The sequence below is a fragment of the Canis lupus genome, chromosome X (genome assembly GCF_003254725.2).
Source record: "Canis lupus dingo isolate Sandy chromosome X, ASM325472v2, whole genome shotgun sequence".
NCBI classification, from domain to species: domain Eukaryota; kingdom Metazoa; phylum Chordata; class Mammalia; order Carnivora; family Canidae; genus Canis; species Canis lupus.
This window is the reverse complement of record NC_064281.1, coordinates 83601841-83627537: the sequence shown is the minus strand read 5'-3', so window position 1 is coordinate 83627537 and position 25697 is coordinate 83601841. Positions and strand designations below refer to the sequence as shown.

The window sequence follows — 25697 nt, the reverse complement described above, 5'->3', positions numbered from 1 at the left end:
CATTAAAATCAGAAGCAGGGCAACAATCCCTGCCAGTACCACTATTATTTAATATTGTCCTAGAACTTCTAACCAATACAACCAGGCTTGAAATGCGGGAATTGGGGGGAAGGGGGGAGTCTTGCTCTTTATAAGGAGATATGTTACCATATGAGTGTCGATGCCATTAATTTCCAAAATAATCCAAGTGAAGCAACTGAAAAACTATTAAAATAGTCTTGATGGCCAAAAATAAACATGTATAATCCAAATCTTTCCTATGTACCAGTAATAACAACTTTGAAAATATGGTAAATAAATTCGACCATAGACTACAAACTGTCCAGGAATGACTCTGATGAGAAATATGTAGGATGCACACAAGCATGCACACACTCTTCAAGAAAGTGAAAGAAAACTTCTATACATTAGAAACAAACCACATCTTTTCCCATATGTACAGATTCTATTATAATGATGTTAATAACATTTTAGATTGAAAGTCATTCCCATCAAAACTAATAGAATCTGACAAAAATATTCTAAGTTCATCTGGAAGGAAAAAATGGTTCAGACTAGCTAAGAAAAAAGCATGGGTAGAGTAACAGGCTACAAACAGTGGCAAAGAGAAGTCTGTCCTGCTAGCTGTTGCAAATATGAGAGTACGAAACTGGTGAAGGATCCAACAGAGACATTAATGGAGTAGTACAATAAGCCCCCAAAATAAATCCTAGCATACATAAGAATGTAAGTACACAACAGCAATAATCATAGAGAATGGTCATTTAATGAACAGTGCTCCAAAAAAATGACAATACAAGGAAAAATAAATTATATCCCTAATACCATTTACAAAATGAAATTTAGATGAACTGACAGCTAAATATATTTTTTAAAGCAATTAAAAAAACGGATTGTCGGGGTGCCTGGGTGGCTCAGTCAGTTAAGTGTCTGACTCCTGACTTCAGCAAAGGTCATGAACTCAGGGTCATGAGATCAAGGCCAATGTAGGCTCCATGCTCAGCACAAAGTCTGCTTGGGATCTCTCTCTCCCTCTCCCTCTGCTCCTCCCCTTGGCTCCTTCTCTCTCTTTCTCACTCTAAAATTAAATGAAAAAATCCAAAAAAATCAGATTGTCTATCTGACGTCTGAAGGGGAAAAAAAGTTTCAGGCATAAAAACACTAGAAGAAATTACCACGGTCTGAAGGCAGTTTGGGAACCAAACAATGTGTCCAATAAAAATGTCAACTGTATATCAAAAGCATCATCAAGTTAGAATATAGTATGGAGAAAACACTTCCTGCAAAGGTGATAAAGGATTAATACTCTATATATGGATGATTCATGCAGATCAATGAGAAGAAAAATACCCCTATGTCATAGCTAGGCAGAGAACATGAAGTGACAATTCACAGGTTAAAATATTTAATGAGTAACAGGCATAATATGCATAAGTTTGGAATTTTAAGTAATGAAATTCGAAGGGAAGAAAACAGGAAAATTGCAAGGAGAGGGAAAATGAGAAGCCATCAGTAAGATGGGTGTGGGAAGCCTGGCTACACTATAACAAGGCCCTCCTCCTACTCCCTTAGGTTTGCAAAATGGTGTCTTATGTATCAAGAGCCTGTGATCCACCAATAGAAGAATGGATAGAGAAAATATGGTATATAGGACCCCTGGACGGCTCAGCAGTTTAGCATCTGCCTCTGGCCCAGGGCATGATCCTGGAATCCTGAGAATGAGTCCCACATCGGGCTCCCTACAGGGAGCCTGCTTCTCCCTATGCCTGTGTCTCTGCCTCTCTCTCTGTGTGTCTCTCATAAATAAATAAATAAAATCTTTAAAAAGAAAAGAAAATATGGTATATACACACAATGGAATATTACTCTGCCATCAAAAAGAATGAAATCTTGCCATGTGCAACAACTCAGAGGATAGACCTAGAGGTATGATGCTAAGTGAGGTCAGTCAGAAAAAAAGACAAATCATATGACCACACTTTGTATCTAAAAAACAAAGAAACCAACCCAAAAACTCAGAAACAGACTCATAAATGCAGAGAATGAACTGGCAGTTGCCAGAGTGGAGGAGGGGAAGGGGATGGACAATATAGGTGAAGGAGACTAAGAGGTACAATTTCACAGATATAAAATGAAAAAGTCACAGGGATGAAAAATACAGCATAGGGAATACAGTCCCACATCAGACTCCCTGCATTGAACCTGGTTCTCCCTCTGCTTATGTCTCTGTCTCTCTCTCTCTCTATTCTCTCACGAATAAATAAATAAAATCTTTTTAAAAAGAACCATTTTTTAAAATACTGATTTTTAACTTAACACTGCACATCATAGTTCCACACAGTGGAATAGTATACACCCATGAAAAATTATGTGTATGATAAAAACTTGGATCTGCAAGGAAATATAAGTTTAAAAAAAAGGCCACTCCCAAAGGTAACATACTGCTTAATTTCATTTATATAGCATTCTTGAAATCACAAAGGTTTGGACATGGAGAACAGATTAGTTACCAGGGGTCAGGGACAGGATGCAGGTAGGAGAGTATTGAGTGTGGCTATAAAACAGCAACAGAAGGGGTGCCTGGGTGGAAAGTTGGCTAAGCATCTAACTCTTGGTTTCAGCACAGGTTGTGATCTCAGAGTCATGAGATCCAGCCCCATGTGGGGCTCCACACTCAGCACAGAGTTGGCTGGAGATGCTCTCTCCCTCTCCCGCTGTCCTTCCTGCTCGTGCTCAGTCTCTCTCTCTCTAAAATAAATAAATAGGGGATCCCTGGGTGGCTCAGAGGTTTGGTGCCTGCCTTTGGCCTAGGGCATGATCCTGGAGCCCTGGGATCGAGTCCCACGTCAGGCTTCCTGCATAGAGCCTGCTTCTCCTCTGTGTCTCTGCCTCTCTCTCTATCTCTGTCTCTCATGAATAAATAAAATCTTTTAAAATAAATAAATAAATAAATAAATAAATAAATCTTTTTAAAAATTAAAAAAAATAAAAGGGCAACAGGGAAGACCCCCATGGTGATGGAACTGTTTATATCAGGACAATACCAACGTCAATATCTTGGTTGTCACATTGTACTACAGTTTTGCAAGAGATCACTAGTGGAGGAATCTAGATGAAGGGTACATAGGGTCTCTCTGTATTCTTCTTACAACTGCATCTGTACTCAGATATGATATTCATATTAATTATCGCAAAATATAGAAAGTTTAATTTTATTATTTTTTTAAAGATTTTATTTACTTATTTATGAGAGACACAGAGAGAGAGGCAGGCAGAGACATAGGCAGAGGGAGAAGCAGGCTCCATGCAGGGAGCCCGATGTGGGACTCAATCCTGGGTCTCCAGGATCACGCCCTGGGCTGAAGGCAGATGCTCAACTGCTGAGCCACCCAGGTGTCCCAGAAAGTTTAATTTTAAAATGATGTGATGAGTTTGTAATAAAATGGGGGAGGGAACATGGTATTAAGTAAATAAAGTAGAATAGAAAATGATGGCTAAAGAAGTCAAAAAGTAACTGAACATATACACATCTTTTTACCATGTATAACAATTTACCATCTATAACTATGCCCAAATATAGATTCTTCCTAATCTGACTAGACTATAAACAATGGAAACACAAAAATGGACAAGATTAAACCAAGAACAAAGGCATGACTACAAATGAGGAGACAGTTTTCCAAATGATAAAACAAGAGGCTATATTACGTGCTCCACTGAATTCATGACAACAAATTTGAAAACTCAGAAGAAATGGGTTACTTCCCTGTAAAAGACAAATGACCAAAATTGACCCAAAAGATCTGGAAAATGAATTATCAGATAAGACACTGGAAAGGTGATTGAGAGGTAGCAACTGTAAAAGGCACTAGGACCAGATGGGCCTCACTGCTGGGTTTTACCTGACGTTTAAAAAAAAAACACATAATTTCTAAAACAACAACAAAAGAAATGGAAGGAAAAATAATTATTAAAAAAGTAAAAAAAAAAAAACAACAACACAAAACTTCTAAGGGTAACTAAATTATAACAGGCCAGAGAAAGAGAAGTGCTGTACAATTCAATTTTAATCCTTATACCTGATGAAAGGAATCCTAAAAAAAATGACTCCATCTCACCTATAAATTCTGAGGCAAGGATTCTAAATAAAGGACTGACCAATGGAATCCAGCAATGTATCAAAATAATATACCATGACCAGCAGGACTCACATCAGTATGTAAGAGTAGCTGGACACTAGAAAATTTATCAACATAACTCACTCTGTTAAAAAGTTTAACAGACAAAAAAAGAAAAAGAAGAAGCCATACTCAACAGACATGAAAAAGCAATTTGATAAAATGTAGGAATTGTTTTGTTTGAAAATATCTCTAAGTAAATGTGGAAACTATTTACATGTGATATGCTATTTAACAAACACCAACAGCAAATATGGAAAAAAAAACAGAGAGAACATCTCCATTTAAAATCGGTTAGACACAGCGGCCCCCCCCCCCATCATTTTCATTTAACTCTGGGTTTCAAGCAAAAGTAAAACTGAAGAAAATAACTTGTAGATCAGAAAGACGCAATAAAATGAAAGTAACATTTTCCAAAATTAATAAGAGAATCTGGTAAGATGGATAGATATGAGGACTACTGTTAAAATCAATAACTTTTTTCTATTCTAACAAGAAACACTTAGGAATGGAAAAGCGAACGATATTCAATTCATAATGGACAGAAAAGCTATTATTTCTTTAGGAATAAATGTATCAAGAAAGGCATAAAATGGGATCTGAACAGATGGAAAAAATACCATTTCTTAGATTAAAAGAGCTACATAACTTTAAAACATCAATTCTCAGAGAATTGAAATATACATTTAATGCAATTCTAATTAGAATTCAAACAGGGCTGGTGGGGAGGGTTAAATAAAAGTGATCTTCCAATTGACATGTATGAAAAAAATGCCAATGAATAGCCAAGAAAAAATTTTTAATCTAGTGTAATCAAATCAACATGATTTGAGTGCACAAAGAGAAAAAAAAGATGAAACAGAATGCAGAATCCATGAATGGATTCTTATATATAAAAAGTCTAATAGGTGACAAAAATGGTAGTTCAGTTCACGGGGAAAATTAGGGATTATGTAATATATCATGTTAGCACAAGTGGTTGCCCATCTTTAAGAAAATCATCTTAACTAAAATTGGGAATCCAGAAGCTATAAGAAAGTAATCATATTTGAATATGAAAAAAATACACCGTCAGCCAAGTCAGCACATACAGATTTAGCAAAGATATCTATAATAATGTCAATAGATAAAGGGCCAATAACCGCATATATACAAAGATGTCTTAAAAAAAAATCTAAGCAACCCATAAGAAATGGGTGGATGGTATGAACAGACAATTCAAAGAGCAAATTTAATTGGATAAAACATTATGAGACAATACTGAAATTCATTAGTAGCCAAGGAAATGCATCCATTAAGTTGTCAAAATTTTAAGAGTCATAGAACCTTATGCTGGTGTGGATATGAAGAAAAGAATAATCTCATACAGGGGAAGCCCAGGCGGCTCAGGGGTTTAGCCCCGCGTTCAGCCCAGGGCGTGATCCTGGGGACCTGGGATTGAGTCCCACGTCAGGCTCCCTGCATGGAGCCTGCTTCTCCCTCTGCCTGTCCCTCTGCCTCTCTCTCTGTGTGTCTCTCATGAATAAATAAATAAAATCTTAAAAAAAGAATAATCTCATACATACAAAAGGGAAAAGTGAATCATAATAGCCCATTTTTGTATAACAATATGGAAATATCTATTAATATAAATATATTTATATGTAAATATTTCTGTGTGTGTATGTGAAGGGCATATGCACAATGATGTTGATTTCAGCATTGATCATAGTGGCAGAAATCTGGAAAGAATGTATACAAACATTTATGAATAGAAAAATGGCTAGGGATCCCTGGTGGCCCAGTCAGTGGGGCACACTTGAGTCTTGATCTCGGGGTCATAGGTTTGGGCCTCATGTTGGGTGGAGACATTATTTAAAAATAAAATCTTAAAAATGAATGAGAAGAATGGCTAAATCAGTTGTGCATCCATGAAATACTTTGCAGCTTTGTAAAGGAATAAGGTGCACCAATAAACTTTGATAGGTCCTCGTGAAGTACTGTTGAGTGAAAAAGCGAAATGTATTACTGTGTATATAAGATTCTATTTTTGTAAAACAATCAATGAACAACAGTAAAACATTCCAAAACCCCTATGCGTGTGTATATCTAATGAGCATGGAGAAAAATATGTTAGGATACGTACTGCTTTGGTAATCTGCAGGTGTGGAAAGGCAGAGGTAGGAGCCAAACAAAACAAGGATAAAAAAAAGAAAGAAAGAAATCTAGCAGTCATGTTTATGTATTTTCATACACCTACACGTATATACAAATTGAATTAAATTTAGAAAAGAGACAGTAAGAATCCTAAATATGATCTCTGCCTCTTCAAAAAAAAAAAAAAAGAAAAGAAAAGAAAAGAAAAGAAAAGAAAAGAAAAGAAAAGAAAAGAAAAGAAAAGAAAAAGGAGCAACCAAAATGATTTCTTGGTGTTAGATTAAGGCTGATGTTTATCTTCTTTTTTATGTGTATCTGTATTTTCTATAATGAGAGTTGTTACTTTAATAATAATGAAATAAAACCAATAAATGCTACTTTAAAACATTACGCTGAAAAATAGAGCTCATTTTGGGAAATGAAGGGAAGGGAGACAGTTAAATAGCCTTCCACTTAGGAGCTTTTCAAGTACAAGATATGTGAAATCAGGATCCATTTGCCCTCATCCAGCAGAAAGTTACTCACCTAAGGCAAGAGACTAAGTGGCTATTCCAAGGAGCTGTTCAAAGCAGCAAATGGGGTATATTTCCCCGTACCTAAGGCTTTAATGACTTAAGTAAATCAGAAACCCATTTATACTACTCTTCAATTACTCAAGGATCTGCTGGGCCCCTTACTTCCTGTCTCCTCCTTCTGGCCTGTGGCCACTTCACTGCTCAGGAACAGCCCGAAAATGAGGGCCAGGGAAGGGAGAAAGAGGCGAAATTAATTTGGGCAATTTAGCTTCTCATTAGCAACTCCAATAAAAGGACTGATTAGCAAGATGGTCACAACTCATGGCTAAAAGGAGGGTTCTGGGACCCTTGAGAATTTCATTTAAGGACATATGCCTTCAGATAAACACAATTTGCCTGCAGTACACTTTAATGAATTTGATGCTTGCTATTTTTAAGAAAGTCGGAACTTGTAAAGGTGTTATTTTCTTCCCCTCACTTTAATTTGCACTTGAAGGGGAAAAAAACACAGCAACAGAAGAACAAAGGTCTTCAAAGTAAAGAACCATATCCTGGGGCGGGCGGGCAGGGGGGGTGGGTGTTGCAGCTGGACCACAATGTAAAGATTCTTGAGAGGCCCCCACATGCTCTCAAGAGAAAGTGCAGGAAGCCAGAAACCTTCCAAGGGAGCAGGACTTAGCCATAAACCACCATCACAATCGCTTGCTAAAAAAACGACCTGTCAGGGCTTGACAAAAGTCCAAACTCTGCATACAGTATTCCCATGTTTCACTGCATACAGTATTCCCATGTTTCACTGGGCTGCATAGGCTTTTGTTCCTTGGGAATTCCAGAGACAAAGTGGTGTAGGCACAAGATGTTCACATCAATGGGCTCATTCGCCTTTGTTATCAAACAGAACATTCTCAATAGCAATGGTAACAGAGCAAAAACCAATTTTCCCTTACTTGAAGACGACGATAGCTCTAGGACATGGAGGGCAGGCCAGGAGAAAGATCTGCAATTAAAAAAGAATTAAGTATGGTTATTAGGAGAAATGCTGGCCATTGTTAGCTAGACAATGTTACTTCAATAACAAAAGCAAAATGATAACAGTAACAATAAATAACCAACTCTAACACCCCCCAAAAAATGCAATACAAAAACTTAAAAAGGCAATCAGGAGGTTTTCCAAACATGTTTCTATTTGCACAGGAGTCTAGGTGCATGGACATATCTGTGTGTGTGTGTGTTTGTGTGTGTGTGTGTGTGAGAGAGAGAGGGAAAAGAGAGAGGAGAGAGAGAGAGAGAGAGAGAGAGGTAAATAGTGAGTGAGGGAAGTGTTTGGTGGCAAGATGGGAAAAGCCTTTCTTAGGCCCTTTTTCTCCTAGAATACTTCCTCTTAACCTCTAGAAGAAGATTCAATTTTCAACACTTCCACGTCAGTATGATATAGTAGCCAGCCTCAAAAAGCTTTTAACCCAAGACAAACAAAAATATATTCCATAAATGGGACAAAGCACACAAATGCCATCTGGTTTGCCTCCCACAGGGGAAGGTGGGTTAATCAATACCCAGCACTGCCAGATTTAGCAAATAAAAACACAGGAGGCCCAGTTAAATTTGAATTTCAGATAAACAATGAATAATGTTTTTGTGTAAGTATGTTCCATGCAATATTTAGGATATACTTATATAAAAACATTATTCATTGTTTATCTGAAATTCAAATTTAACTGGGCCTCCTATGTTCTATCTGGCAACCCTACCAATATTGCCACTCCCAGGCTCCAAACCTCTCTTTGATTTTGAAGGGGAACAGAATTTGCCACTCTGAAATGTATCTTTTTGGCATAAGGATTGTTTTAGACTATTTTTTTAAGAAACAGTTGACATAGGAAAAGCACTGAAAAGTGAGTAGAGATTACCCTTTTGTGGGTGATGTTTATATTCATAAGGGAAATCTCCATTTGTAAGAATGGTTCTCCCTCTGTACCAGGAAAAGAAAGATGACTCAAACTCTAGAAGCTCTTATCAAGGGAGAACACACTGACCTCAGCCTGTATAATGACCCCACCCTTAATTACCATGCTTTTCCTGGTCCCCTCTCATAACTGGCCTTGGGCCCTACACAACCCCTACCACCCAACATCTTCCTTTTGTTTCTAAGCTACAGATGGTATTTGAGTGGTGGCTTGGGCCATTTCAGGGAGTTACTCAATTTTCCTGGGTCTTTCCCAGGTATGCACCAGGTATACATGCTGTTAAACTTCCATTTGTTTTTCTCCTGTTAATCAGTCTTCTATTACTTTGGGGGGGGCGGTGCGGGGAATGGGTGAAGGTCTCAGCCAGGAACCTAGATTGGTAGAGGGAAAAATATTTTTCTTCCTCCACGTTTAATTAGCTTATTTCTAACTATGACCAGGTAGTTCTACTCTTCCATTCTCCTCCCTGAGGCAAACCAAACAACAAGAACTTCATCCTTCTAAGACACAAATCAGTTCTATGCTACTTTGTTTGACCTAGACCTAGGTTATAGAAAAACTGAATCTGTAGTATAACCTTCATCAAAGCACTGGTTCTCAAGAGACACAAAGAAATCCCTGAAGAGCACTTGGTTGAACATGCAAATTCCTGGGCTCCTCCATTAGGAATGCTGACTCCAAAAGTCTGGGACTCCAGGAATCTGCATATCTAACAAAATGCCCCAGAAGATTCAACCACTTCCAGCAGCTAGGTATGATGTGTGACCTTGGCCTAGACTATTACAGAGACAGTCAGCAGGTCTAAGTATTAATGAAAGAATGAAACTCATGTTTTGTAGAGTTCCTTCCTTTACAGTAATTTAATGGTGTAGTTTACAAAGTCATTGATATGTGTCCTTATCTTGTTGTGAGCACTTATTAAAATAGGTTATCTGCATTACAAACTTGTTTGGCTTTGTCATGTGTATATTCTTTACTAATTGGCTCTTTGGTTCTCTTGAAATCTACATTTAGAAATAAAGAATACTATAAGGAGAATCACTACAAAGAAAGCCACCTGCTTGAATCCCTACCAAGAAGAGAAAGAGGAATGGAAAAGAGAAAGAGTCTTGAAAAGAATGCGGCCAGGAGTCCATTACCCGCAAAATACCTGATCAGAGAACCCAGCCAAGGAAATATCCACCAAGAATGAGCCTTTACCCCTGTGGAACAATTTGATTAAAAATGCAAAACCAATGACAATTACAGGTCCATAATCCTTTATTGGCAATCACCAAATCGATAAAGCTCTAAAAACTGAAAGTTGGATTTTTTTTCAAAGCCAATTTGGTAGCAAGTATGACTTGAGCTGAGACTGTTTATGTACTTCTGTATTCCATTTATGCTGAGTATTCATATAGCATCCATAAAAATAATATCTTCTGGGGGCACCTGGGTGGCTCATTGGTTGAGCTCTAACTCTTGATTTGGGCTCAGGTCATGATCTCAGGGTTGTGAGATAGCGCCGTGTCAGGCTCCTCACTCAGCTATCTCCCTCTCCCCCTGCCCCTACCCCTGCTCATACTCTCTTTCTCAATCTCTCTCTCTCCCGAAAATAAAATCTTAAAAAAAATAATAATCTTTTGATTATGGAGTGTGACCCCAGGCCCCATCAGGAGTATATATAAAATACTTCTGGTTCACTGTATTGCCTTCCTGATTTTTGTTTAAGTAAGCTCTACACACAATGTAGGGCTTGAATTCATAACCCCAAGATTGAGAGTCGAGGGCTCTACTGATTTAGCCAAACAGCCACCCCTGCCTGTATTACCTTTCTGAAATCCCAAACTTTCCAACTCCTGAAATATATCTGACCTGAATGGTTTGGGATAAGGACTGTCAAATTGGAATCTCAAATTATCCAAACATTAATGTATCCCCAACTCCCTACCCCACCCCTCAGGAGCAGTACAAGAAAGAAAGAAAGCTGGTATTCTATACTGCTGACCCAGCAGGAAAAGGTACTTACCTTAAGCAAGGAACCAAGTTGGAGGTTGCACACAGTTACCCAGCATCAGGCCCACAAGCTACGGTATACAGAGAACAGACAGGGGCCCCCAACCACCTCAGAAAGTCCTCAATACTTCTGGAGTTACCTAAGAGCCATGACGGCCACCTTCCTGAGATTCTGGAATAGCCAACACATTTCATGCTAACGTGCTAAACAGAGAAGCAAAAATACAACACTGGGTCCCACGGTTAACTTTCAACTTTTCCCACAGCCAAAAAGAGGTGAGCAGATTCTTGGGGCAGACAGATTTCCCGAAAACTGCTCCATATGGCTGGCTCTGATTCATGACAGCCTTATGGCAAAAGCCCAGAAACCTCCTAAAGTAGCGAAGCCTCCAGCCCCAACCCAATGATGGCACTAATGTCTTTTGACACAGCTAATCAATCTAGTTTTGACCCTAAGTGAGTTTGCCAACAATTTCATGTGGCCAAGTCACTCTGACCAGCACTTTGGCCTTTCTCATCTAGCCTGTCTATTCCCATCACCAAGATAGAGATCATCTTCTTTGAGCAACCTTTAGATCAGATCCATGTAGACATACCAAATCAGTAGATCAGAAGAAGGACCCCAAATTCATCCTGTTCCATGTCCAGTAAACTCATGGCTTCCCTCAGCAACTTCAAAGATTGAGGACTTTGAACCTCTCTGCCCTAGCACGCTGGAGCCACATCCATAATCACCATTAACCAGAGGAGCCACGTGAAATTATTTCACCATGTGAAAGTAATGTTTTAATTCAGAAGCCCGATGGCCCCCAGCCTTGGCCTGAATATCCCTGCTTTCTTCTTTGCTGGGCTGCCATCTGCCTCCAAAGTTTGGTAATGTGTCTTAGACCAGCAGATGGAAAGCTTAACTATCCATCCAGTTGCAAATGGAGTGGAAAGAAAGGACATTTGGAAGTGCAAACAAGGACAGTAGGAAGAGGGGAATGAATCTGAGCATATCCCAGCACCAAGTTGGCCCTTTTGTACTCCTGCTGAAATCTTCAGTTTAACACCTGAAGCAAAGGGCAAGGATAGGTGGGAGCAGCAGTGTGCTACAAGGCACTTCTACTTTCCTGTCATCTAGTAGCTGGGCAGGGCTTTGTTATTATTTTGCAGATGAAGGCACCTAATGGAAAAGGTAGGATTCCCTAACTTCCAGTACAACACTGTCTACCTCACACCTGACACAGTCCACACCTCATAGTGGCTTCTCTTCTTTAGCCTCTAGCTCTGCCCCTTGACCCAGCAGCACACAGAGAGTCACCCTAATGGCCTCACACCTGTACTACCACACAGTTCACACGATCCAGTCACTACAAGGTGAGGCTTCTCCAAACACAACCTAACTGGGCAGCAAATGATATTTACACAGATGGGCTGCACAGTCTCGCTTTCCCTGAAGTTGTGCTCATCTTGGCTCCAACCCACCTCATTCAGAACCAGGTCTGCGAGGATTTTATACTCCTTGGATCCTTAAAAAATGGAGGTCTTTTTCTGGAAAAAAAATGCACAGGTTCTGTTTCAAACCATACCCCCTTAGACTCCCCAGGAAAGCTCCCTATACTACTCCAAGGTTCTCCTTCCCACTGTTAAAAAGAAAGCCACAGGCCTGAGGTGGAGTCACTCACCCCAAAGATAACAAACCAAGACTTAATTGCCGTTTCAGCTCCCCCAATAGAATTTTAAGCCAGTCAATCTGGAATTTTCTGATCAGCACCAAGGAAGTCCTCCTTTGCCCAAAGGAAGATTATGTAATCTACCTAATAAGACCCTCCGCCCTTCCCCCAGAAGGGAAAGTGACCTTGCTCCAAACAATCCTTTTTCTTTTTCTTTTCCTTTGTTGATAACTTCCTTGCCCCTTCCCCTTCTACTTCCTATAAAAACCAACCATTTTTGTACAATTCCTCTCCCCTTGCTAGGTGGGATTGCTGCCTGATTGAAGAATCTCTTAATAAAGCCAGTTAGATCTTCAAATTTACTCTGTTGAATTTTGTTCTTTAACACTGGAAATCTGTAAATTCAGCTCTTTCCAAAGCACACAATCTAGGCAGCTGTCCCAGTTCATCCTCGACCTCGGAACTGCTCTGGTTCCCCACGCAACCAACCTCTCCAACATCACTCATCCTAGTTCCTGTTCCTACAGTTATATCAGCTCCAAGTTCACTGGCATCATGATCCAGCCTCCCATTAACTGCTTCATCCCAACATTAGATCTGATAAACTCCCCATTTTCATAACACCTAAGGAAGATTAATTTTCATAACACCCAAGGAAGATTAATTTTTGTTCACAAGAGGAAGTGTCAGTACTCTGGCAATGTAATTGGCAAGAAGGGCCAGTCGCAAAGACCATCCTAAATGAGGGACTGGCCAGGTAAATCAGTGAAGTGAGTGGGAAAACTAAGTGAAAGGGGAAACCATGAGAGAGGACCAGGGGAGTGGTATTTGGCCTGGTACACAATCTTCTCATGCATGCCCAGCCCTCTGGCTCTAAGTCTCCTGGTCCTACCTCCTATGATGGTACACAGCCATCTGGGGATTCTTGAGTGCTTATAACCATTACCAACCATAGAGAAGATCCATTCCATGGGCTGCCCAAAGACTGTCCTCGGCTCAATTCACTAACAATCATATCCTGGGACCTGAATCCTCTCTCCCTGGACCACTGAGATAATCTCTTCACTGGTCTCACACCTCCAGGTACACTACTGGAAGAAAGATCTACCTAAAACACTGTTCTGATCTGCCACTTAAAATCCTTCAAGACTTGCCAGGATCTACATAAAAAGCCCAAGCTCCTTAGCATTGCAGGCAAGGCTTTCTCCACTCTGGATCCTGTCTACCTCTTCAGCCTGGAAGCCTGGTGCTTTGTGCCAAATTGTACCCCAAACATATTCCATGTCAATAAACACACTTCTACAACCTCATTTTTCTAATAGCTACATTTTGTTCAATTATACCGATATGCAACAATTTACTCAACCAACCTCCTCCTACTACACGTGCTGGTGCTGTTATGTCTAAATTTTCAGATCCTTTACTATTTCCTTAGTCTACATTTATACAGGAGAATTTCTAGGTCTTCAAAGGGAAAATACATTTTAAGGCTTTTAACCTATAATTCTAAACTGCCTTTGAGAAAATTTCTTTGAATTTATACTCCCACCAGCAACATATGAAAATGTGTTTCTGCTACAACCTGTTTGAAAGGCAAAACATGGAAGGGGAGCAGAATTTGCCACCCCAAAATATGTCTCTTTGGCATAAGGATTATTTTAGGCTAATTATTTAAAACACACACACACACAACAGCAGACATGGAAGAAGCACTGAAAAGTGAGTAGAACTTACCCTTTTGTGGGAGACATTTATACTCATAAGGGAAATCTCCTTTTGTAAGAATGGTCTCCCTCTGTACCAGGAAAAGAAGGATGACCCAAATTCTAGAAGCTCTTATCAAGGGAGAAGACACTGACCTCAACCTGCATAATGACCCCACCCTTAATTACCATGCTTTTCCTGGTCCTCTCTCATAACTGGCCTTGGGCCCTACATAACCCCCTACCACACAACATCTTCCTTTTGTCTCTAAGCTACAGATGGTATTTGAGTGGTGGCTTGGGCCATTTCAGGGAGTTACTCAATTTTCCTGGGTCTCTCCCAGGCATGCACAAGGTATACATGCTATTAAATCTCCATTTGCATTTCTCTCCTATTAATCAGTCTTTTATTACAGGGGTGAGCGGGTAGGGGAAGGTTTCAGCCAAGAACCTAGAAAAGTGGAAAGAAAATTATTTTCCTCACCAATAACACACACATACAACTTATTTCTTTAATTGGCATGTCTCAAATGCCCAGAAATGTTTGACTGTTTTTCAACATGTTTTTCGGACAGCCATATTCCTTCTTTGGGAATATAACATCTGTGGCTTTTGCCTATTTTACAACTAGTATGTTCATTTTCTAATTGAGTTTTAAGAGCCATTATGTTTTAGTGACACTTATACAGCTTCTTTGATATTTCTTGCAAATATTTTCCCCAGTTCATCACTGTGGTAGCTTTGCTTATGTTAGTTTTTTAATGTACAGAAGTTTTTTATCTTTATGTAATCAGACATATTTGTCACTTCCTTTATGGTTTCTGTCTTTGATGTCAGATTTAAATGTCTCACAACCCTGGGATTATAGAAGAGTCACCTGTTATTTTCCTAATTTTATTTTTAGAATTTCAATTTCTACTGCTAATATGATTCACTCTTCCAGAATGGCCTTCTCACCTTAAATTTTCTAGCTGATCCCTATTTACCCTTCAAATACAAAATGAAGCATCATTTTCTCCAGGAAGCCTTTGGTTAAATGCCCACCCTCTGTCTTTCCATTAACTCCTTCTGCTTACCTCTTTCTGAGAAATTACCATTTTTGTCAGTGTAAAGAACTTACAAAAAGAGAGTCTTCTTTCAAGAATTTCTACAAGAGGGAACTACAAATACCAATAAAGGGTTGGGTTTTGGAGTCAACATAATGTATTAAAATGGTTATAAGGTCATATTAAAACCTGAATGGTTCCCAGATGTTACAGATTGTAACCTGCTTGAATTATACCTTTAAAAAAATGGGGTTGGTCAACCACTGAAGTATTGAATAAGGAGAGTCATTGAGAGGCATATTTTGTAGTGTCCATACCCAAGCACTAGCCAGAGGCCAGAGAAGCTAAGCTCATAAACACCAAGCTTTCTGGTCCCACTGGCAAATTCCTCCCTATTAAGAGGATGGAAGCAGGACAGGTAGGTAGCATTGCTTAAGTGGTTCAGATTATGGGCTTCAGAGTCAAAACCAACTTGGGTCCATCCACTGGCTGGCTCTGCCACTCACCAGCACAGTGAGCCTGGGCAAGAAACTGGAGGAATTCCCATTTCTAAAATAGGGATAAAAACAGTATCTGTGTCTCACAAGGTTTGGGAGAGGATCAAATGCGATAAAGCAAGCAAAGCTCTTGGCGCAATGCCTAGCACATAGCTAGCTCAATACCTAACAGCTATAATTATTCTGATCTCAATAGAAAATCCATCCCTACTGTGAGCTACATCAGCAACAGCTTGTATTAAATTTCCAATTCATCTAACTTCACTCATTCTAACTCCATGCTTGCAGAATACTTTTCTGATACATTATTTGGCTTCCCTCATCCAGCTGCCTATAAGATACTAAACTCCCCTAGACTCAGTTTCCTCATCTGTGAAATGGGGACTATCACAGGACTACCTCATAGGGTAGAGGTAAGGACTGAAGGCTTAAAGCACTTAGTTCAGTGCCTGGTAAAAGGGAATAAAGGGGAAGGGAGGAAAGATGAGTGGGAAATATCAAAAAGGGAGACAGAACATGAGAGATGCCTAACTCTGGGAAATGAACTAGGCGTGGTGGAAGGGGAGGTGGGCGGGGGGTGGAGGTGACTGGGTGATGGGCACTGAGGGGGGCACTTGATGGGATGAGCACTGGGTGTTATTCTATATGTTGGCAAATTGAACACCAATAAAAAATAAATTTATATAAAAAAAAGATAGCTCTTCAAACAGGATTCCAACTGACAAAGGCAGATGGAACGAGGGAACCAGGAAAGCAATGTGAGGCAAACACTGTAGTAATCACTGTTACAGGCAGAAGCTGTGGACGGCTGCTCGGATTAGTAATACAAGTATTATTTTTGCATGCAAGCTACTTGTTCATTACTAAGGAAAACTAGAAACTTCAGAGTGCAGAAATCTGACATTGCCCTGAGAGGCCTCAGTTAACATCACCAGGTATAAGACATATCATCGGGGCAGCCCAGGTGGCTCAGCAGTTTAGCGCCGCCTTTGGCCTGGGGCCTGATCCTGGGGACCTGGGATCAAGTCCCGCATTGGGTTCCCCATGTGGAGCCTGCTTCTCCCTCTGCCTGTGTCTCTGCCTCTCTCTGTCTCTGTGTCTCTCACGAATAAATGAATAAAATCTTAAAAAAAAAAGACATATCATTGTGCACCCCCTGATATGATGCACAAGAAGGGTACAGCATCACTTCTGTGCTGTTTTTGTCCAAACTGCCCAAATCTAAGCAAGCAAAAAAAAAAATTGGATAAATCTGAATTAGGGACATTTTACAAAGTCACTTACCAGTGCTCTTCAAACTGTCAAGGTAATGAACGACAGAATGACAAACTGGCATGGATGGAAAAAACTAAGAAGATACAACAACTAAATATAATGTGGGATCCTAGATTGGATTGTGGAACGGTAAAGGGATATTTGTGAAAAATAACTGGTGAAATCAAAACAAAATCTACAGTTCAGTTCATAGCAGCAATGAGAATTTCCCAGTGTTCATGATTTTACCATGATCATGCAAGATGTTCACATTAGAGAAGCTGAGTGAAGGGTAAACAGAAAGCTTCTGTATCATCTTTACAAATCTTCTGTAAATCAAAAATAATTTTAGGGGTGCCTGGGTGGCTCAGTCAGTTAAGCATCCGACTCTTGATTCTAGCTCAGGTCATGATCTCAGGGTTGTGAGATCAAGCCCTACAACGGGCTCTGCACTGAGCATAGAGCCTGCTTAAGATTTTCTCTCTCCCTCTGCCCCTCTCGCCTTCACACTCACTCTCTCAAAAAAAAAATTTTTTTAACACAAAAGTAAAAAAACAGTAATGTCATCTAGTCAGCCTATTTTTAAACCTTGGCGCTTTGATGGGGCCCTTCCTTCTCAGCCCCCACATGTAGTCAGTCCCAAAGTCCTGTCATGTTGATGCTTCAACCTTTTCAATATATCTCACATTTATCCTATCTTTTCCTAGTTCGGTCCCTATCATTTTCTTTAACTATGATAGCAATTTCCTATCTGATCTCCAGGTCTCCAGTGTCTCCCCTCCTTTATTCTAGTTCATAAATTATTGTCAGGTTCTCAATTACTCTTAAAATAGGGCCCTCATCATATTATATTCCTCACTAAAATTTTCAGATGATCAATACAACACAATCACTATCAGAATCTCAGCTGACTTCTTTGTAGAAACTGACAAGCTAATTCTAAAATTCTTATTGAATTATAAGGGACTAAAAAAAAAGAATTTTAAGAGACTCCAAATAGCCAAGACAAGTTGAAAAGAACAAGTAAAAGGACCCGCATTACTTGATTTCAAACGTCACTACAAAGCAGTAATAAAGACAGTGTGGTACTGGCATAAGGATAGACATAGTCTAACAAAATGGAGTTCAAAGTCCAAAAATAGACACAACTGATTTTCAACAAGGGTGCCAAGACCATTCAATGGGGAAATAGTCTCTTCAACAAATGGTGCTAATACAAGTGGATTTCCACATGCATAAGTATGGTTCTACCTCAGAACCACATACAAAAATTAACTCAAATTCAGTCAAAGACCTAAATATAAAAAACTATAAAATCCTTAAAAGTAATAAAAACAGTAAATGTTCATGGTCCCAGATTTGGCAATAGATTCTTAGATGTGACACTGAAAGCATAAGCAACAAAAGAACAGGTAAATGGGACTTCATGAAAATCTTTTGATTCAAAGGACATTATTATGAAAAAAAAGACAACACAAAGAATGAGAGAAAATTTTTGCAAACCCTATCTCTGACAAGGGTCTAGTATCCAGAATACATAAGACTCTTAAAACTCAACGACAAAATTACAAATCACCCAATTAAAAGTGGGCTCAAGATATGAGTAGACACTTCTCCAAAGAGGACATCCAAATGGTCAATATGCTCATGAAAAGATGCTCAATATCATTAATCATTAGAGAAATGAAAAATCAAATTCACAAGGACATACCACTTCACACCCATAAGCAAGGCTAGGATAAAAAAGGACAATCAGAAGTGTTTGTGATGATGAGGAAAAACTGGAAACCTCATATAGGCGCACTCATTTTATCATGCTTTGCTTTATTACACTTTGCAGATACTGCAGTTTTTACAAATGGAAGGTTAGCAGCAGACTTACATTGAACAAGTCTAACCATGCCATTTTTCCAAGTATTCACTTACTTTGTATCTCTGTGTCACATCTCAGTAATTCTTGCAATATTTCAAACTTTTTCATTATTTGTTAAGGTGATCTGTGATCAGTGATATTTGCAGTTACTGTATTGTTTTTTGAGTGCCACAAACTGTGCCTGCATAAGACCGTGAATTTTTTTAAGGATATTTATTTATTTATTCTTTATAAATTTTTTATTGTTCAATTTGCCAACATATAGAATAACACCCAGTGCTCATCCCATCAAGTGCCCCCCTCAGTGCCCGTCACCCAGTCACCTCCACCCCCCGCCCACCTCCCCTTCCACCACGCCTAGTTCATTTCCCAGAGTTAGGAGTCTCTCATGTTCTGTCTCCCTTTCTGATATTTCCCACTCATCTTTTCTCCCTTCCCCTTCATTCCCTTTCACTATCCTTTATATTCCCCAAATGAATGAGACCATAAGATGTTTGTCCTTCTCCGACTGACTTATTTCACTCAGCATAATACCCTCCAGTTCCATCCACGTCGAAGCAAATGGTGGGTATTTGTTGTTTCTAATGGCTGAGTAATATTCCATTGTATACATAAACCACATCTTCTTTATCCATTCATCTTTCGATGGCACCGAGGTTCCTTCCACAGGTTGGCTATTGGGAACATTGCTGCTATAAACATTAGGGGGCAGGTGTCCCGGCGTTTCATTGCATCTGTATCTTTGGGGTAAATCCCCAGCAGTGCAATTGCTGGGTCGTAGGGCAGATCTATTTTTAACTATTTGAGGAACCTCCACACAGTTTTCCAGAGTGGCTACACCAGTTCACATTCCCACCAACAGTGCAGGAGGGTTCCCCTTTCTCCACATCCTCTCCAACATTTGTGGTTTCCTGCCTTGTTAATTTGCCCCATTCTCACTGGTGTGAGGTGGTATCTCATTGTGGTTTTGATTTGTATTTCCCTGATGGCAAGTGATGCAGAGCATTTTCTTATGTGCATGTTGGCCATGTTTATGTCTTCCTCTGTGAGATTTCTGTTCACGTCTTTTGCCCATTTCATGATTGGATTGTTTCTTTGCTGTTGAGTTTAATAAGTTCTTTATAGATCTTGGATACCAGCCCTTTATCTGAGAGGTCATTTGCAAATATCTTCTCCCATTCTGTAGGTTGTCTTTTAGTTTTGTTGACTGTATCTTTTGCTGTGCAAAAGCTTCTTATCTTGATGAAGTCCCAATAGTTCATTTTTGCTTTTGTTTCTCTTGCCTTCATGGATGTATCTTGCAAGAAGTTACTGTGGCCAAGTTCAAAAAGGGTGTTGCCTGTGTTCTTCTCTAGGATTTTGATGGAATCTTGTCTGGATGACAGCACATCTGTTCACAACATGGTTTGCTGAATATTTTAAGCCTACTGTTGAGACATACTGCTCAGAAGGAAAAAAAAGGATTCCTTTCGAAATATTCCTGCTGACAATGCACCTGGCCACCCAAGAGCTCTGACGGAAGCACACACAATTAATGTTGTTTTCATGCCTGCTAACACAACATCCATTCTGTGGCCCGTGGATCAAGGAGTCATTTTGAATTTCCAGTCTCTCCTAAGGCTATATAGCTGCCATAGATAGTGATTTCTCTGATGGATCTGGGCAAAGTGAATTGAAAACCTTCTGGAAAGGATTCACCTTCACAGACACCATTAAGAACATTCATGATTCACGGGTCAAAATAACATTAATGGGAGCTTGGGAAAAGTTGATCCCAACCCTTATGGAAGACTTTGAGGGGGTCAAAACTTCTGTGGAGGAAGGAAGTGCAGGTACAAGGAAAAACGCAAGAGAACGAGAATCAGAAGTAGAGTCTAAAGATGGGACTGAGCTGCTGCCATCTCATCATCGGATTTGAATGGCTGAGGAATTGCTTCTTATGGGTAAGCCAAGAAAGTAGTTTCTTGAGATGTAACAACTCCTGGCTAAAGATGCTTGAAGCATGTCAAAATGAAAGCAACAGGACTTAAAACCACCACCCTGATCAGTCAGCAGCCATCAACACTGAGGCAAGACCCTCTACCAGCAGGATTACAACTCACTAGAAGCTCAGATGGTTAGCATTTTTAGCAATAAAATTTTTATTAAGGTATGTACATTGTATTTTTAGACATAATGGTACTGCACACTTAGCAGACCATGACATAGTGTAAACATAACTTTTATATGTATGGGGAAACCAACAAATTCATTTAACTCACTTTATGGTGATATTTGCCTCACTGCAGTGGTCTGGAATGAAACCCACGGTACCTCTGAGGTATCCCTGTATACTGCTGGTAGGGATGTAAAATGGCACCACAGTGTGACAAAATAGTCTGGCCGTTCCTCAAAAGGCTATACATAATTGTCATATGACCCAGCAATTCCTTTCCTATGTATATGTCCAAGAGAAACATTCCCATAAAAACTTATACATGAATGTTCACAGCAGCCTTATTTATAACAGCCAGAAGGTAGAACTAACTCACTCATCAGTGAGTGAATGGATAAACAAAATATGGTATATCCTCTCAATGGAATATTACTGAACCATTAAAAGGAGTGAAGTAGGGGCTTCTGTGTGGTTCCATCAGTGAAGCATCTGCCCTCAGCTCAGGTCATGATCCTGGGGTCCTGGGATTGAGCCGTATGTCATGCTCCCTGCTCAGTGGGGAGCCTGCTTCTCCCTCTCCCTCTGCCTGCTGCTCCCCCTGCTTGTGCTCTTTCTCTCAAAGAAATAAAATGTCATAGATATAGATAGATAGATAGATAGATAGATACATACATACATACATACATACATAGGGTGAAGTACTGATCCAGGCAACAACAGCGATGAACCTTAAACATATACTAAGTGAAAGAAACCAGTCCATGAAGGACCATACATTATCTGACTCCACCACTTGGAAATGTCCAGAACAGGCAAATTCTATAGAATGTCCTCTATAGAGCAGGGAGGTGGGGAAGAAAAGATAAGGGTGAGATGGCTAAATGATATGGAACTTCTTTTTCAGGTGATGCAAATGTTCGAAATTGTAGTGACAGCCATACATACCTGTGAATACACTAAAGACCACAGACTGAACACTTTAAATGGGTGAATGGTACAGTAAGAGAATTCTATCTCAATAAACTATTAAAAAAATTTTTTGGATGGCTCCTTAATACTTGTTTAACAAAGTCCAAACTACTTAATTTGGCTTCCAAGTCTCCTCCCCCACCATCATCATATGACAACCCCCCCCCACACACACACACACACTTCTTCACATGTCTTTCTATGGAAGCAAAATGAATTATTTGCCATTAGCCATATACCCCACCATTCAGTTTCCCATCTGCCTTCCCTCTTGCACTTCCCTTTCCCCTGTAACTCTGTCCTCACAATCTATTTTCCCATGTTTATTTCCTGTGTCTTTCATAAAACCCAGTTCAACTGCTCCCTCCTATGCAAATCTTTCCCCATTCTTCAACCTGCATATAGTAGGCTGACAAAAAAAATGATTTCCTGAAAGAATGAAGTTCAGTAGTCCTCCCACAGGAGGAAGGACTACCATGTCTAAACTGCAAGCAGTGATGCAGGACTCTCCAAAGGCTGAAGATACTGCCAGAGGATAATCCCATCAAAGCCACAACTGCACTTCTCTCTTCCTTTCAGAGTTGCAGTTTACTGCTTCAGCCCCCTTACTAAGTCCCTGAGAAAGTTCCAAACTGCTACTCTCCACCTTTCCCAAAAACCCTGCCCTTGATGAAAAAAGCACTGACATTATGCTAGGGCTGCCGAGTACAGTTGTGTAGGTTGTGCACTGCACAACCCTAGTGGCGCCATTCAATTATAGTCTATGTGAATGGCACCCTCTCCTAGGGTTGTGTAGTGCAAAGCCATTCGTGGCAGCCCTGCTTAGAAACATCAGTAGGTGGGTCCCCAGATGTCTCAGTCAGTTGAGCCTCTGCCTTTGGCTCAGGTCATGATCCCAGGGTCCTGGGATCGAGCCCCATGTTGGGATCCAGAAGCCTACTTCTCCCTCTCCCTCTGTTTTTCCCCTGCTTGTGCTCTCTTGCTCACTCTCTCCTTTCCTCTCTCAAATCAATAAAATCTTAAAAAAGAGGAAAGCCAAAAAGAATACTCAATGAGAGAATCACTGATAACTATACTGCTATTGAGAAGTGAATATTTTCCAATTCTTATCAAGAAGAATAAAAAACACAGAAAAAGAACATTGTCATAGCAGGCACACAGTATTTGCATGGAGTTAGAAAACAGAAACATCCAGGAGAAAAATTGTCATTAATATTTTCCCAGCTGTGGAGAAAAAGAGGACACATGTTTTGATCAATACAGTGGCGTGATGTACCTACATTGTCTCTATTGAAACCCTTCAACCCCTGTTAGGTTCTGATTTTAGGTACCTAAAACAAGTCCCTGGTTAACATCACTTCGGGAACCTAGCTATCAAGAATGATATGACTGATAGACTCGAGCGTCATGTCTCTACGTAGGTCCCTTCCCCATCATCAATCCATTCTTCCACCTTGTCATTTATCGTGAAGTCTTGTGAAGTCTTCTGTAAGGTTGCAGAGTATGAAGCCAGCCTCCCTGAATGTGCTGCTAAAAATCAGGCACTGAACACACAAATCAAGTTGCAGACTCTGGACTCACATCAACTCCACTGAGGCACAGATACCCTCTAAAGCTCAGCCAGAGCAACCAGCCAGCGAGCCCCACCCCCTGCCCCCAGGCAAACTGCAAGTAGTGATGCAGGATGCCCCAAAAGGGGAATCATAAAAGGCTAGAAATATTAGCTGTAAAGACTGGTGAGCTGCTGGTCGAGACTATATATGCCCGGCCCTGACTTGGTTTCTCTTTCTCTTGGGCCCTCACTCCAGCAAAGTTCAGCCTCCTACGGCCACATTTCATTCCACATCTCCTCCTGCCTCCAGAGACTTCCTGGATCACCAACCAAAACTTATCTTTCCTTTTCTGAACTGCATTTGTGCTTACTGTAAGGAATACTTACAGTGCTATACATTCATCACTACAGTGGTCTCCCATTATGGTTAATAATAATAATAGAAGCAGCAGTAATAAGAGTAATGGAAGTACCTGTGCCTGGCCCTATGTTCAGCACCTTCTGTGTATTGTTTCATGTATTCCTTCCTCACAGCTATCCTAGGAGATGAGGGCTATTTCCCACCCCGCCCCTGTTTACATAGGCAGAAACTGAGCTAATAAGGAAAGTAACTTGCCTAAGTGCACACAACTACTAAGTACATGTAAGAGTCAGGTTTTGAACCTGGGACTGTCCGATTCCAAAGATCATGTTCATAGCCAATGCTGCATCCTGTCTCCCCTATATGATACTTTGCCTTTTAAAGAGGTGACTCTGCATCCGCTCCTCAAAGTGTGTAACACAATGTCAGATACATAAAAGTTTCCCAGGAAACATGTGCGAATGTGACTCTGCTCCCTGGTCAGACCCCAGCTGAGGACACCAGCTGGAAGAGAATGGAAGAGGGGTAGTGTGGACAGAGAGGTTCAACCTTTCAAGGAGCCACGGGGAGTCCGCCGCCTCTGACCCATTTAAGAGAGGATCATGCTGCTGACTTGACCTCAATCCTAGAAAAATATTTAGAATAGAATGACCTGGTTGTCTTAAAACATTTCCAGACAACTCTGAGGGAACAGAGCCTAAGCCAACCCCATGGGAGGGATGGAGGGTATCCAGTTCCCCGCAGGAAGGAGACCAACTATGTCAGGGTCACAACCACATGGGCCAACAAACATTTGCAGAGCTCAGCAACCGAGAAGCTACCTGACCGTGGTCAAGAATCTTGGAGGGTGGGAGGCGAAATAGGAGCATTTTTAAAGGAGGAAAGTTTTTCCAATTTTCTTGAGCCCCAGTTTTTGTCAACTTTAAAAATAGGAGTGAAGATACCTACCACTTACAGGGTTGCTAAGGTATAAAATAAGAACGTAAAACAAGTATCGAGGGCCTGCTGCCTGTGTCTGTTTGTCCTTGCCAGGGTTCTGGGCTCACAAAGATATGTGGTACATAGTTCCTGGCTACAAGAAGTTCACAGTCCATCTGCAAACATCTTCTGATCTATAATACTGCTAGCACTCGGGCAACCAGTGAGAAAGCTGGCCGGTGGATGACCCTAACTTCTGGCAAGGCCATTTTGTCATGTGAAAATTCTGGTGGGAAAGAAGAAACTCGCCAGCAAGGATCAAGGCTGGGGAGTCATGGCTTTGCTTCCAATCTCCTGTCCACACCTCTGTATTAGAAGACTGGGGAAGGGAACTCTCACTCACTATTTGGAAAGCAATGCATGTAAACCCTGTTCTTTTCCTTCATCACATTACCATTTCTTACTTTATAGCAGCTGTGTTTTATTTTTTTCTTCAAATGTCCATCTTCCCTGCTAGGCTGTCAGCTCTTGGAGGGTGGTGGCTGTGTGCTGGTCCTTATTAAATACCCAGAAGCTAACACAGTACCTGGAACATAGGAGATGCTAAACAAATACTTGTTGGATGAATCAATGAAATGGCCACATAGATGTCCCTTGGTATATGGGCTACACTTGGTCACTCTAAAATACCCAAGCCTTGTTTATGCATAGAGTGCCTCTCAAGATTTCTCAGCAACTGGTAATGGTGGTTTGTTTCCAGAAAGAAGAAATAGTGGGGAAGGTGGAGGTTGGAAGGAATCCTACATCCTATTCAGTTCCTTTCAAATTGTTTTGAGTCTTTAAATAACAACTAATTGAACATAAAACCTGCAGGGAACACATGCTGATAATGGTTAATCTCTGGGAGATAGACTTCTCAGGGGCTT

At 40.4% G+C, this 25697-nt stretch overlaps 1 protein-coding gene across 14 annotated transcripts in view; it reads right to left on the bottom strand.

Moving 5' to 3' along the window:
- Positions 1-25697, bottom strand: part of TMEM164 (transmembrane protein 164) — a 198794-nt gene that overhangs the window by 88832 nt on the left and 84265 nt on the right. For 13 of the 14 annotated variants that reach the window (XM_025431456.3, XM_049107249.1, XM_049107246.1 and 10 more), the window contains one exon: positions 7777-7826. Coding sequence is in view for 10 of the 14 variants with exons in the window: in XM_049107249.1 (XP_048963206.1) it covers positions 7777-7826 (50 nt within the window). In the remaining 4 variants the exon portion in view is untranslated. Of the gene's footprint in view, positions 1-7776; positions 7827-12255; positions 12322-25697 lie in introns of all 14 variants that reach the window. The other variant, XM_025431455.3, reaches the window with a different exon arrangement.